Source organism: Pleurodeles waltl, chromosome 6 (assembly GCF_031143425.1).
Source record: "Pleurodeles waltl isolate 20211129_DDA chromosome 6, aPleWal1.hap1.20221129, whole genome shotgun sequence".
In the NCBI taxonomy this organism is placed as follows: Eukaryota; Metazoa; Chordata; class Amphibia; order Caudata; family Salamandridae; genus Pleurodeles; species Pleurodeles waltl.
Genome location: NC_090445.1, coordinates 168,210,048 through 168,225,485, shown reverse-complemented (window position 1 = coordinate 168,225,485; position 15,438 = coordinate 168,210,048). Strand labels below are relative to the sequence as shown.

The following is a 15,438-nucleotide window of genomic DNA, read 5'->3' as shown; positions in this document are numbered from 1 at the left end:
TGTGGTGGTCTTAGGACGATTGGACCACCCCCAAAGTGCTCAGCACCACACGCTCTTTCTGTCTACCTCATAATTGGGTCCCCACACTGTTAGTCCGGACTCCAAAATATTAACCCCTACTACTATTCATTATGTTTTTAAGCGATCTCATGTTTGGAAAATTTGTTTTAAAGGTGAGAGAAATTAGGTTTGATGGACCCTGTTTGTAATATCATTGCAATAATCTTGAAAATGTGTAAAAAAGATTCCCTCTAGGAGCTAAATACATAGTTATACTGCATTACTTTCATCTGTTTTTTCACTGGGTTATACCCTCAAGGGGCTAAAAATATGGTTACATGACCATGTTTCTTACAAATGATATTTTTGTTATGGTGTTTTAAGCATTATAGTCTAATGTCACAAGTTCATTTCTGATAAAGGTTTATATGATAATTGTATATGTTTTAATAATCTCTCCTTAATAAAATTATGGCCATTATTCAGGCCAACTTAACATCCTTATTACACTATGAATGTTTGAACACTCTTGATATGTTTCAGTGACCCTTCTAGTTTATATCTCCTCTGTAGCTGTCTTGCCACCTGAGCCAGACCAAAGATCTCCTTACCTTCAGGAAACTTCTCAAGACCTGGCTGTTGGAGCAATAGCAGCGATTCACCCCCTTTCTTCCCCCTCCCCTCCCCAGCGCCTTGAGACACTCACAGGTGAGTAGTGCGCTTTACAAATTCCTGATTGATTGTGTCTTTTTGGGGGGAATTGTGCTTGCCAGCCAGCAACTCCGATGGTGGGGTGGTGAAAGTGGTATTCTATCGGAATTAGCATTGCAGATTTAAATTAGGATGCTAAATAGCAATAGTTTCATTTTTTGCTGCAGATAGAAGAAGGTAAATGGGAGTGCTTTGGTTATTTGCAAGGCCGCTGGAATCATATGGCAGGAAAAGACGACATTATGAGGCAGGGAGGACCGATTTATGGGGCAAAGAAAGTTCAGTCATACACAATCACGGGTGGCAACAGCAAGGACTACCAGGAACTCGACTCGATATCACCACACGACTCAAATTCACAGCACTCTAAACAGCGCATCATCTTCTGGGCAGCGGAAAGGCAGCTCGGGTAGGCATTGTTTACACACTGTAGAAACACGTGGGGACACCGCAGCCAGCGACTCTAAGGATTCTATATAACGTACTAGGATTGGCTGAGGTGCCAACAAAGCTCCAATCCTAGGTTACCTTACGTATTACGAGTCCCGCCCACTTCTGGGCGGCCTCTTGAAAATGTAATGCAATGGGATTGGCTTTAATGCGACCCGGAAGTATTGAAGTTACTGACAAATGTCATCGTTAAACTACTGAGTAACGGATATTAGCAGAATTTATTTACCGACGATCTGTGTAAGTAGCCGACCGGTGGTTGTCTTAAACATGACGGATATTTATGTGACCAGGGGGGGAGGGGGGGTTAATACATGGAAAACGCTAACATCGTAGACTTTGTGATTGGAAAAGACAGCGCTTATGTGTTTTGTGCTTAAAGATGCTCATCAGTTTTATTTCACCGGGTGAGTTAATGTGACATTGGTATATTCTAGCACTTACGATTTAGATACCAGCGCCAGCCTACTGTGACTGCGATCGCGGCCTTCACACTTGACCAAATAGGATGATCATGTCATATCTGTCTTCCTTTTTGCATCTCTTCTTTTTTGCATGCGGATCATGGCCCACATTCTCATACGATAACGTCCTCAGTATACCTACGTTCTTTAGACAAGCAGCATGCATGTTAAGCACCCCAGTGCCAAAAGGAAAACGTTGGGAGCAGTGGATGTTTTGCCATGCTTTCACTACATTCACAATCTTGTCTGGCACTGTTAGCTTTTCAAGTCACGTGGCCGTGCACGAGACTAAGCAAATAGCTGGAGGTTAGCTAATGCTTACTTGTGACGTAAACCTTTGTTTTTATACGTCATATTTCACTATGGAGCTCAAATGGTTCATGTGTGAGTGAAGATTTATATTATGAGTGAAGGAGTTCGCATTGTTGCTTTAGTTTACTTTTTAAAGTTCTAAACTGCTCTGCTCACCACACTTGTCTACGGATTCTCTTTTTCTGAGAAAGTTACATTTTATAGTTTGCGCTTGTGTCACATAGGCTGGTAGAAAACCCTCCTTGCCATGACAGCATAGAATTTACTTCAAATACCTAATCCGCGTAATACCTCTCAGTCGTCCTTGCTAGCTAGGCCCTGCTCACCTCCCTCCTTCACACCCCAACTGAGTTTCACTCTGGTACCACTCTATTAGTTACAGATAGTAGAACATTGTCTCTATTTTGGAACTCCATGTAGCGGCCATTCTGCCAATCGATTCCTTCTAAGCCAGGGTCAGTATTTGCCCTTGTGCACCTCCTTGTGTTTCTTGGTACTTCCCTAGAGCATGCAGGCAGCAGAATGTTGTCCCCAGTATGGAAGCGGGTAGAAGCAGATGCTTTGCCCTCACCTAGGGTCATATTTAAAAAAAAAAAAAAGGCTAGCATAGCTGCACTGTCACTTGGCTGCCCATTTGTAATTGATTCCTTACGACAGGATCTCTGGCTTGAATACGTCGAAACTGTGCCCCCCATGACTGTTAACCACTTTGCTCCATACATGCACTCTTGAGCTAGCTCTCTCCAAGTCATCTATGAACACATTCACAAAAGCTAATGCTGAGGCATTACATTTGTAACAGCCACTGACCACAGACGAGTCGAGACAGAATACATATACATAGTATTCCTTAATTACATTTTATAGAATTGATTTGTTTGCAAGTGTTACATAATTATGGCTTGAGCTGAGGCGTTTAAAGTTTGAATTTGTATTGTTTGTGAGGTCACAGTAGGTCTTGTAAGCAGTTTTCATATCCTTTGGATGGTGCTTTTGTGGCTTGAAAATGTGAGTTTGTGGAGACTGGTCATAATTAAGATATACTGTAAGATGCATAATTTCAGGCAATGTTGCATCTTTAGGTGGTTTATGTTGATGTACTTGTTGCAATTTGATGAATACTATTAAGATTTGTTTTCACCTACACTGATACATAAATGTCTTTTAAATTGTAACTAGCTGATATAAAAGGGTCTTATGGAGCAGTAGAATCCTTCTGCATTCTTTATACCACCATTATGTTCATCCCTCCCCCACGATAGTCAATCTCAGTATATCGTTCTTTCCTTACAGGTATGGAGGCTTTCAAATCTAGCTCCACCATGCAGGTCAGCTTTGTGTGTCAGCGATGCAGCCAGCCCTTGAAGCTGGATACTTCCTTCAAACTGCTGGACCGAGTGGCTGTCCAAGAGTTAACAGGTTGGTAGAAGCCCTTTTTCTGGCATAACGAACTAACGTGACAGCCGACTTTTGCTTTCAGGATTGAAAAGACAAATGCTGTACCAAATACAGCACTAATGTTATCCTTGCAACCACCTTCTTTTATTTATTATTTCAGCATGTGTGAAGATTTTCAACACACTCTTGTTTCCTACTCTGTAGACTGCTCCAAAAATAATGGTATTTTGATAACGGGACATTTGTGTCTTAAACAAAATATATTTTCTCCATATTTTGACAGTAGAAGGTTAGTTTTCTTCTGTTCTTTTTCTTTTAAGCTGTGTGTAGGCCTTTCACACCCAGGCGGTGGGATGGTTCAGCTAAGACCTCCTTTAAGATGCAACAGGCTCATTTCTGCATTGAAAAACTCATCCCCTTTTCGTCTCGGTTTTATGGTTCTGTAACTATTCATTAGCATCATAGCTAGCATCAATGTACAGTGAGAGCTGTGTCTAATTGAGGCGCTGTTCTGAGGTCATTAACATAAGCACATTTAATGTTAGTGTGAAACGGCTTAACAGTTTTGAGAAGACATGTCTGCATTCGTTGCCCCCTAGTCAGGAGGTGCGCAATGAGAAAGTGTTATTTGTAACTTATGGCAAAGGTAGCTAGCTTGCTGTAGGAGAAAGGGATATGACAGCAGCCCTAGCGATTATTTACTCGCTGTGGAGTTTCAGTACTTTACATTGTCTTAATTTTTTTGTTTATATTACTTGTTTACCAAAGGGTTTTTTATTAGCACTTTTACCTTAGTTGGCAAAGGTGGTACAAGTCTTTGGGTGACTTGACATGTAGTTGAGCTGTTCTAGGCGTTGATGCGTTAAAAGTATGGAAAAATCTTTGCTGGATTTGTATCTGATGCAGGGCTAAAAAAAATCATAAAAATGTTACTAGACCTGCAGGTCAAGTGACTTAAATAATCTACTCGACCTAACTGTAATGTACTTGACCCGTAAACGGGTCTCAAATTGGGTGATCCCAGGCAAATAGTTTAGACTCACCTTTTTTCTTAATTCTTACTTATGATTGCACCTTCAAGTATGTGAGCTCAGCATTTCTGCAGTCCCAAAAACCTCTCTTGTTTGATTAAGTAGACTGTTTGCTGCATCCATCACAAGAATCTAGCCCACATGACCTAGGACTTCGTTTAGTTTACTAACAACATTGCCATCAGGGCAGGAGTGTTTCTCAGTTTGTTTAAACACTCAATTTTAATAAATATATCACTAAACCATGATGTGGTAACATATTGTCATCTACACACAGTAACTTTCCAAGAAATGTCCAAAAACCTCTCCACTAACTTGCAGTTTTACTGATAAAACTATATAGTGTATTCACAATCTGTGAAATTGGGTTTCAGAAAAGATATCCTTTGCATATCAACATGTAAAGTATTCTGATTTTTTTTCATCCTATTAAAATATTTTTTCATCACACAGAAATATAAAAAAGGGCTTTCACAACTACTGAAACATATTTTGAAATGTTTGCACAGTTGACTTAGTCGTTTGTGTTGTGTGTTAGGAAAAAACCTGACACGCTATATCCTTTTATTTTACATTCTTAGCAGGAGGTCACACAGTTCACCTTACAAAGTCCTGGACCTCTGCAGTCAGAAGAAAAATTAATTGTAAGAAAAACTGACTTTTGACCCCTGTCTACATAAGAACAAGATTTAAAGGCATCTTTTATTGCCCCTCCACTTTTCAACTTAACAGAACACCTGTTCAGTGTCAACTCGCCTGAAGGGATGAGTAAGTATTACAAATAGCACGACCTGATCAAATAAGACTCGCCAATGCGAGTGGTTGAGTGGATTTTTCGAGCCCTGTGGTGTACAGTAATGCTGACCATAGGTGTCAGACTGGTAGATGTTGGGAATGAGCAGTGGTAGCTGAGCTGGTGGTGTGGGGTGGAGAATCAGGGGGGGAGAGCTCAATAGGAAAAGGCGGGAGTGTGTTAGCCAGATGTCTTTCTTACCTGTTTGCAGAATAACAGGTGGGCTTGCATGTCTTATTGTTGATTGGGCAATACAGAGTTTTTGGATGGCCCTCTAAATAGATTTAGGTGGGTGGATGAGCTGAAAAGCTTTTCTAAGGTCATCAGGACGAAAGTTCCCCAGAGCATTCTGAATCGGCTAAAGTCTTTTTATTAAAATCATAAATGTGAAGCATTCGAAACAGAAGTTTAGTTCTAACGACTATCATCAAATATTAAATAATTATTCAACTTTGAAAGCTTTGCTGTATTCCAGGTGTCAAAAAGGTGTAGGACACCTCTTAGATGGCAGATGTAGTAGAAAACATTAATTTGAGCTTGCATGTACAGGGAGTGCAGAATTATTAGGCAAATGAGTATTTTGACCACATCATCCTCTTTATGCATGTTGTCTTACTCCAAGCTGTATAGGCTCGAAAGCCTACTACCAATTAAGCATATTAGGTGATGTGCATCTCTGTAATGAGAAGGGGTGTGGTCTAATGACATCAACACCCTATATCAGGTGTGCATAATTATTAGGCAACTTCCTTTCCTTTGGCAAAATGGGTCAAAAGAAGGACTTGACAGGCTCAGAAAAGTCAAAAATAGTGAGATATCTTGCAGAGGGATGCAGCACTCTTAAAATTGCAAAGCTTCTGAAGCGTGATCATCGAACAATCAAGCGTTTCATTCAAAATAGTCAACAGGGTCGCAAGAAGCGTGTGGAAAAACCAAGGCGCAAATTAACTGCCCATGAACTGAGAAAAGTCAAGCGTGCAGCTGCCACGATGCCACTTGCCACCAGTTTGGCCATATTTCAGAGCTGCAACATCACTGGAGTGCCCAAAAGCACAAGGTGTGCAATACTCAGAGACATGACCAAGGTAAGAAAGGCTGAAAGACGACCACCACTGAACAAGACACACAAGCTGAAACGTCAAGACTGGGCCAAGAAATATCTCAAGACTGATTTTCCTAAGGTTTTATGGACTGATGAAATGAGAGTGAGTCTTGATGGGCCAGATGGATGGGCCCTTGGCTGGATTGGTAAAGGGCAGAGAGCTCCAGTCCGACTCAGACGCCAGCAAGGTGGAGTACTGGTTTGGGCTGGTATCATCAAAGATGAGCTTGTGGGGCCTTTTCGGGTTGAGGATGGAGTCAAGCTCAACTCCCAGTCCTACTGCCAGTTCCTGGAAGACACCTTCTTCAAGCAGTGGTACAGGATGAAGTCTGCATCCTTCAAGAAAAACATGATTTTCATGCAGGACAATGCTCCATCACACGCGTCCAAGTACTCCACAGCGTGGCTGGCAAGAAAGGGTATAAAAGAAGGAAATCTAATGACATGGCCTCCTTGTTCACCTGATCTGAACCCCATTGAGAACCTGTGGTCCATCATCAAATGTGAGATTTACAAGGAGGGAAAACAGTACACCTCTCTGAACAGTGTCTGGGAGGCTGTGGTTGCTGCTGCACGCAATGTTGATGGTGAACAGATCAAAACACTGACAGAATCCATGGATGGCAGACTTTTGAGTGTCCTTGCAAAGAAAGGTGGCTATATTGGTCACTGATTTGTTTTTGTTTTGTTTTTGAATGTCAGAAATGTATATTTGTGAATGTTGAGATGTTATATTGGTTTCACTGGTAATAATAAATAATTGAAATGGGTATAAATTTTTTTTTTTGTTAAGTTGCCTAATAATTATGCACAGTAATAGTCCCCTGCACACACATATATCCCCCTAACATAGCTAAAACTAAAAACAAACTAAAAACTACTTCCAAAAATTTCAGCTTTGATATTAATGAGTTTTTTGGGTTCATTGAGAACATGGTTGTTGTTCAATAATAAAATTAATCCTCAAAAATACAACTTGCCTAATAATTCTGCACTCCCTGTATTTATGTTGTTAACAAGAAGCCTGTATTGAAAATTCCCAGTTTTCATGAGCTGGCTGCAGTAGCTCTAGTATGTCTAGCACGTTCACAGGGCAGCCCTCGTCCTGCTCCATCTCAGCAAATGACAGCATGGCTGGGGATGGATACAATCCACAGACCTCAATCCTTAGACTCCTTGCAAAGCAGAAAGCGAGCAAATGGCTGGTCACCACAGTAGGTTCATGTCACTAAGTCAACTCAGTAGTATTGTTCTTCAGTTACATTAACTCCTTCATATCGACCACACTATGTCAACCAGTTAGCTAAATATTCCATTATAAGTATCTTCATTACATTGTCCTGTTCATTTCAAATTGTTTGACAAATTAATCTATTCTAAATTTGTTTTGTATTAAATATTGTACCATTTCCTAATTATTTAAGTATTCTTTTTTTAAATTGCGTATAAACCTTACTCTTTTTTTCTCTGTCTCTTTATTGTTTCTGTTTCTCATGTGTATTCAAATATTTTTTATTTTATTATTTGTTTATCGTTAAAAAATGTTTTAAAAAATATTTTTCACACTTTTATCAGTATATGTTCTATATAGTGTGTGTACTGTATATTTGTTGATACCCATGTTAGTCACACTTTTTCAAATTGGTAATATACATTTTATTTTTATATGTATATTTTTGTACCTAACCCTTTGTATCACTTTGAGCCGCGACTCGTGAAGCTGCTGGGGGTGCCGCGGCCCCAGGGAGCTCTCCGCTTTGTTGGCCGGATTGTCCCTGGGGAGCTGAGGCAGATGGACTCTGTTGCCTCGCTGGCTTATTGAAGGTCCCATGTTGAGCTGGTACGGTGCACCTACATGGCATGCCAGCATGGTGGCCGCGCCGGGGTGGTGGGCAGTGGAGCGACTTTTGATATGGATTGCAGGGCCGTGCTGAGGTGATTCAGACCACGCCTTCAGAGCAAGAGGAGTGCGTGGGCAGCATTTGGCTCCCTGAGGGGTCCCCCGCGTAGCTGAGGAGAAGCTTTTACTTGAGCGGCCGCTATAATTGAGGTACACATCCCTCTGACCTCCCTGGGCAACACTTAATACTCCTGACTGCTACTGAAGGCACGGCCTTGGGGAATTGTACACCCAGGAGTGTGCTGATTTTGGGCTTCATACTGCTCACCTCTTTCTGGCACGAAGGCTGTGGGACTAGGCCTACTCTCCCTATGTGGCCATTGAGGGGCCTTTATTGCCAGGCATGTGACATTCTGGGTTTTTCTGCATTGATGCTGGCCCCTGCATGAGTCTGGGGCGTCTTTTGTGGACTGCAGCTGTCTCAGTGGTCCTAATGCTTGATTCATTAAGGGATATGTCAACAAAACCGGAGGGTGCCATTCTTTTGAGGAGAGTGACTGTGTTGCTGTTCTTGACTTCTCTCGGAGGAGTTGGGGTGTCCTGCTGACTGGCCCCTTGTGAAAGGTTTCACCTGGGGGGGGGAACATCACTACATCGCACCAAAGCCCATGGGTTGGGTCCGTGTGGATCCTGTAGACCCACGTGATGGGCAGAAATAAACATGCTGGGCCCTCCAGCAGAATACCATGGAACAATACACGACTCTGACGACTCCCTCAGAGCGCCCTATGCGACAAACAAGTGGCAGGAGTGATCAGGAGCGGATTTGCCCACTGGGTAACGTATATGCAACCTACAAGCTGAAGTGGACTCCTTAAGGAAGCAGGTGGCCATGGTCACATTTAAAATGGGGATCCTGGAAGCGCAGTGGGAAGACGCTGAGGGGGATATCCCACCGTAACAATGTGAGACTCCTGGGTTTATCAGTGTGGGTTGAGAGGACCTCTACTGAGAGCTTTATTGAAACCTGAATACACAACTCCTTAAAACTGTGCAGATTATCTTCCTCCTTTGCCATCGAGCGGGCACATTGAGCGCTGATGGCGCCCCAGAGGCAGGACGCAAAGCTTCAGGATATAATAACTTGCATATTGAACTATGAAGACTGGCACCACATTTTACATGCGGCCAGGGAAACAATAATGCTTGTTTCGAGAATCCGAAAATCTCCTTCTATCCTGACTACACTAACAAAGTTCACAGATCTCGAAAAATCTTCCTGGAGGTCAAGGCCAAGCTTCGATCCATGGGTCTTCGATAAATTCTACTGTAACTTGCTAGGCTGCGGGTGCTTGCAGGGGGCAGGTCTCATTTCTTTGACTCTCCTGATTATGTGTGGCGATGGTTGGTGGTGTGGGACAAGGTACCTAAGTATAAGACTAGTCCCTGGGGATTCTGGAGGGGGGCTCTTAGTCCAAACAGGAGGTTTCGCGAGGAGACTGAATGGTGATGGGGGAGAGCCAACCCCTCTCTGCTGACAGCCCAATGAAAGTATTCATCCAAGGCTTCATGGCACTGGCTCCCTCTGCCCAGCAGTCGGAACTGGAAGGGGGCTCACTTGAACACGAGAGCGCCTTTGTGATCAGTTACTTGGTTGCTTTACATGATTATGTGTTTTGTGTGTAATTGGCCTAGACTTTGTGGGGTTTTCGTGTTGGGGGGAATGATTGTTATGTGGAGCACAGCTGAAAATTTGGTTTCAAGGAATGCCGAGTGGTTTATTGAGGGGTGGTTTTTTTTCTTTCCTTTTTTCTTTTTGTAACTTTAATCATGATTTTCGGTATGGCAACATATTATGTTGGGGTCTAGGAGATGCCTCTCCACAACAGTGGTAGACGGGGGTTGTGGATTGTGAGTTTAGGCTGTAGGTCCGGACAGCAAGAGGAGTATTGGATTTGCTGCGTGCCTTTTTGTTTGACTGCTTATCCAGGGTGGGGGGATTGGGACAGTTTGAAGGTTACATGCTTCCTGTGTTGGGGAGTGTTTGGTTCTTTGTGCATATGAGTTTTCGCTTCACTGGTGGGCCTCACTGTACGTTGCATAACTGGATGCTTGAGAGTTGTGGCCGCAGTTGCGGGAGGGGGACACTACTATAAATAGCTGAGCATATAAATATTGTTTCATGGAAAGTAAGGGGCCTGAAAAATTCCGCTATAGGCTATAGAGTACACTCTTTTCTTGGGTGACAAGTACAGATAGGCTGCTTACAGAAAACACATTTGGTGGGTGGGGAGTCCCAGAAACTGTGGAAAAAATGTCAAGGCAGCTTTTTTCTGCTTCTTACTCTTCATGCCGTTGAGGATTAGCCATCAGGGTGACTCCGAGGGTCCCTTTTCGACATACGCACAGCAAAGCTGATGTGGAAGGACGTTATCTCCTTCAGGGTACGCTGGATAGGAATCCTCTTACAATCCTGAATATGTATGTGCCTAATTCTGCTAACCGTTTCTTCTATGATAAAATGCTGGATTTACTGGAGATTAGTTGTGGGGTCTCCCTTTGTCTGGGCGGACAATTTTTACTGCGTACTTCATAGGACAGGGATTGCCACCTGCCTAAGGAGTGAACTAAGCCCCTAATGATGAGCTCCCTCACCATGGTCACCCAAAGGGGCGTGAGTACACATGCCACTCTGAAACGCACAATACATATAGTCGCCTGGATCGCTTTCTGCTAGGAGGGCTGGAGCACTTGAAACTGGTTGCATTGACACACCTGGGGCGGTTCCTCTCCGATCATTCTCCTGTGTTACTTAAGCTGCGTTGGGGGCTGCGCAGTGCATGGCCTGATCTTGGTGCATGCCTTCTGATCTCTTGACTGATGCAGCAAGCCGGGAAGCATTGGCTACTTCTCTCACTGATTATTTGGAGGTGAATTTGATTACTATCAGTAGATCCTGGCAGCACTGTAAGTTGAATTGTTTGTGAGACCTGTATCAAATGCAATAAATTATAGCATTGGAGTTACTACGTACATTATTACACATTGGATTTGGAGTTAAAGAATCCTGCAGTGTTTTAGCACTAGCAGATCAAGAAGGTGAATTTGCCTTATTGCAATTTGCAGGTTTGTTTCATCCAGATATCTTTTCTATCTGCTGGCATTAACAATGAGGGTGAATACAGGCTATCTAGGATTCAGCTTGGATGGATGGGAATGAGGCCTAGAGGTTGGTGATATTGTATTTTATCATCCTTAGTGATGAGGGCGAATACATGCTATACAGGATTCTGCTTGAATGAATGTGTATAAGGCATACGGCTTGGTGTTATTATTATCCTTGGGTATACCTGGATTTCTTTGTCTGTTGGTGTATGGCAACATCTACTTCAGGACTCCTGGTGGTTCCATTTGCAACTTTAAAATTAGATGCAAAAAGGTGAAACCGAAACATTGTAGGATGTGCCATAGGATACCATTGTGTGAACTAGAATGGCCTGCTCGGTTTGATAGTCCACATTGTTGAATACTTTGAAGAAGTTGAGCAGGATGAAAATGCAGGGTTCTCTGTTGGGCATGGTTTTCAGGGATACCTGAACTTTGTGCTATCCTCGTGTCTGTTTCTGAAAATTAAACTTTAAAGTTTCTTCCCTATGTCTCTATGTACAATAAACCGCACCCATTCCAACATTTGGCAGTAATTTCCAGGCTTTGTGAGGTAATCATAGGAACACTATCCGGCTGCATTTCAAAACTGTTTGATTTCTTGAGTGCTGCTGAAGAATTGTCTTGGTAGAAGTAATTAGTGATCCATCAGCAAATGTAGGGGCTCATTAGGAGTTTGGCGGTCAGATGAGCCAACTGCCAAACTCTCGGAGAGGAGACCACTGTGGAGCTGAAAAGGCTGGAGGAACTTGGACTTGTGATCAGCGCGGCGCCGCCGAACTTGTTGCCTCCGTGGCTGACCACAACACCAGCTGCCGCTATGCCGCTGGGATTTGGCAACCCCTGGCGGTCTGACCTCCACAGCGAGGCTGGGGGTTTCAAGACCGCCAGCCACGTAATGAGGCCCATAGTGTTACTGAGACACAAGTTTACCAGCATCATTGAGGAAGTAATGTAGTAAAGGAAGGGAAGCCGCAGTGAAAGAGAATCTACTGCCATAAGTTTTAATTAGTATACTTCCCAAACGCAGGCAAACCAGTAGTTATTTTGAAAAAATTAAAATCTACTTTTTCTTTAGTTTTTTTTTATAGTAGTTACATTTAGATTTTTTTTCCCTTCTATGTGTCTCTTGGGGCACTCATGCTGTATAGGTTTTTTGGCATGACATGTTTCTTTAGCTGGCAAACGTTTGATCTAATGCAGTATATGTGCATTCTGATAAAACAGTTCATTGTGAGACAGATAAGAGAAATAAAATGAAGTCATTTTGTGTCCACAAGAATTTGGGTGCAGCATGTAAGGATTCTTTTATCGAAAGATAAACTCTTTTGGTAACCTTCTTAGGAGGATTTTATACATGCCATTATGTGTAGTTTATCATAGGGTACTTAGCAGCAGTTTAAATCGAGCTAGTTGGGCTCTGTTCAAAAGGTGGTGTCTGTTAGTACACTTAACCACAATGGGGTGTTCTACATTTGTTATCAAAGGAGTTATTTGGTAAACTGAGTCCAGTGCTACGGTTGCTTGTGTGGGATTGGGGAGCCATTAGGATTTGTATGAGGGTGATATAGCAGTCTGCAGCTATGTTGGTCATAAGTGATTGGGCCTTTGGCCCCACAAGCTGCCACAGAGACTCAACAGGATGTCAGTGGGCAGGCATACCTAGACTATAGAGATGTAAGGTACACCACAGATTGCTGCATGCTACAACAGTGGACATTAGGACCTAGCATGCAGTCATCAAGATAACATTTGTGGAAGAGCAAGATTACATGGGAAACGCCGCTATGGAAGATTACCCGGCTGAAAACTCTGAAAAACAGCTTTGCGCATTGGAACCTGATGGGGATCAATAAACTGAGTGACATCATGTGCCCCGTGCAGCTACAAGGCAACTATGAATTGGGCAGGTCCAAATGTTAAAAGTAACTATAGCCGCTCCACACCATAGGTGATAGAGTGGATGTACAAGCTGACAAATTTGTCTACTTACCTGTGGAGTGAAGAGCCCTCTTAGAATGAATGGATAAACCCTGAGCCTGTGCCTGCAGTATACAGAGCATACAGAACATTAGTAAATAGTACCCTAGACTGGTTGTGACCACTGCGAAAGAGATAGGAAAAGCACATGGATGACTGTGATCATGGAAACTGGGAAGAAGACCACTTAGAGGTGCCTTACAGGACTTGTTTTAAATTTTTGCAGCTGGCTGAGTGTCTGTGGAGTTGCGGGTATGAAGGTACACCTTTTTCATACACTGTATGACATTCCTTAACCCCTTGGGGAAGAGATTAACACCATACTCTCTGGTGTAGATGGCTGTGTGTGGGACCCAACCAGACTCCAAAAGATATTTCTAATTGTGGTTCTGATAGCAGTTTTTAGAGCCATCACAAAAAAATGAGTAAGCCCAGTGACCTCTGAAACAGTCACCTGGTGCTCCAACATAAATTGGTGCATGGTGACCGAGAGAGATATAAGAATGGGGGTAGGCAAATTCATGTTTGTAGACATGGCAAGGATTAATCAGTTGTTTGGGCCTGGAAATTTGACCTGCAGATGTTACTGCATAGGCACATAGCACACACCATTTCATGCTGTGTGACTGTGCTTGGAGTGGTGTTTGTCATGATGATTCAAACTGGACTTTTGTTGAGTGTTATCATCAACATAACCATAACTGCTCATATATCTGTAGCTAGTGTTATTTATTACTGCATTTGCCCGTATTTCCTTTTTTATCTTTCTTTGTTCATAAACCAATAAAAAATATATTAAAACAAAATAAAGCTTGTGCTAACCAAGCCTCGTCAGTAACTTAGGGCCTGATTTAGAGTTTGGTGGATGGGGTTACTCATTCACAAACATCACTAATATCCCGGCTGCTGTATTACTGGACAATTATATCCTGTATGGCGGCAGGGGTGTGGAATTTATTAAAATATCTACTTGTCCAGGGGACAGGTTGCTTCTCAAATCTACTTGTCCTGTAAAAAGATCTACTTGTCCCTTTGGTGCCATGTAGTGTGACGACAAATTATGGCAGCAATTAATAGCCTCTCTGATTATGCCAGGGCTACTACCATAGTAGGGCTTGAATACTTGGAGTTTCAATCCCTACTGTAGCAATTTCCTTATTTTGCCACCTTTCTGCAGATCTGCATACTGGGGCTGGAGGAAGCAGTAAGCAATAGTTCCAGGGCTGGATTGCCTTTGAGTCTGCAAACCTACTAACCTGCATGTTTTAAAGATTTTTACCAGCTTCTCTCTAATATTTTCCCATAATAAGAAAGGTTGGACATTTACTCCTGACAATGGCAGAATTAGAACTTCTTCCAGGGTTGGGAAGAAAGTGGCTGGAGGGAAAATGAACTTGCAAATGCTCAATAGATTTTCACATGAGCAAATCTACACATCGTATTTACCCACGCTAAAATACAGTTCACAAATATTTTATAGGGGTACGACATATACCATGGGTGCACTTTTGTGACTTTCTTTAAGAATTTGGGGCCACAAGTAGGTAGGTTCAGATTTGTGACCTGCAAATTGCGAGTCGCAAATCCGAATGTAGGATGGTGTCCTTGACACCATCTGTGATTCGCAAGGGCTTCGCAAATGCCCACATCATGAATAATCATGAGGTGGGTCGCAATTTGCGACCCCCTCACGAATGGTGGCCTGCTGGAGACAGCAGACCACCATGTCTGTGACTGCTTTTCAATAAAGCAGTTTTTTTTGTAATGCAGCCCGTTTTCCTTAAAGGAAAACGAGATGCATAACAAAAACGAAAAATGAAACGTTTTCGTTTCATTTTTTCAGAGCAGGCATTGGTCCACAGGACCACTGCTTGCTCTGAAAAAATGTTTACAGTGACATTCACAATGGGAAAGGGGTCCCATGGGGATCCCTTCCCTTTTGCGAAAGTGTTAGCACCCATTTGAAATGGGTGCAAACTGCGATTGGTTTGCGCCCGCGGTCACAAAACAATCCTACATTGCACTGCGAGTTGCAATTAGGAAGGGAACACCCCTTACTAATTGCGAGTCGCAAACCCGTTTTGTGATTCGGTAACCAGGTTACTGAATCGCAAAACTGGGTTTGTGCATCGCAATGTGCTTTTTGCACGTCGCAAACAGCGAAAGTCGCTGTTTGCGACATGCAAAAAGCT

General features: G+C 42.8%; 1 protein-coding gene across 1 annotated transcript in view; it reads left to right on the top strand.

Annotated features, from left to right (window-relative positions):
- The first annotated feature begins 1,304 nt into the window (after positions 1–1,304).
- BECN1 (beclin 1) overlaps positions 1,305–15,438 on the top strand; it is a 108,488-nt gene continuing 94,354 nt past the window's right edge. The window contains exons 1-2 of the mRNA XM_069237732.1: positions 1,305–1,401; positions 3,231–3,356. Coding sequence (XP_069093833.1) covers positions 3,233–3,356 — 124 coding nt within the window. The 5' untranslated portion in view covers positions 1,305–1,401; positions 3,231–3,232. The remainder of the gene's footprint in view (positions 1,402–3,230; positions 3,357–15,438) is intronic.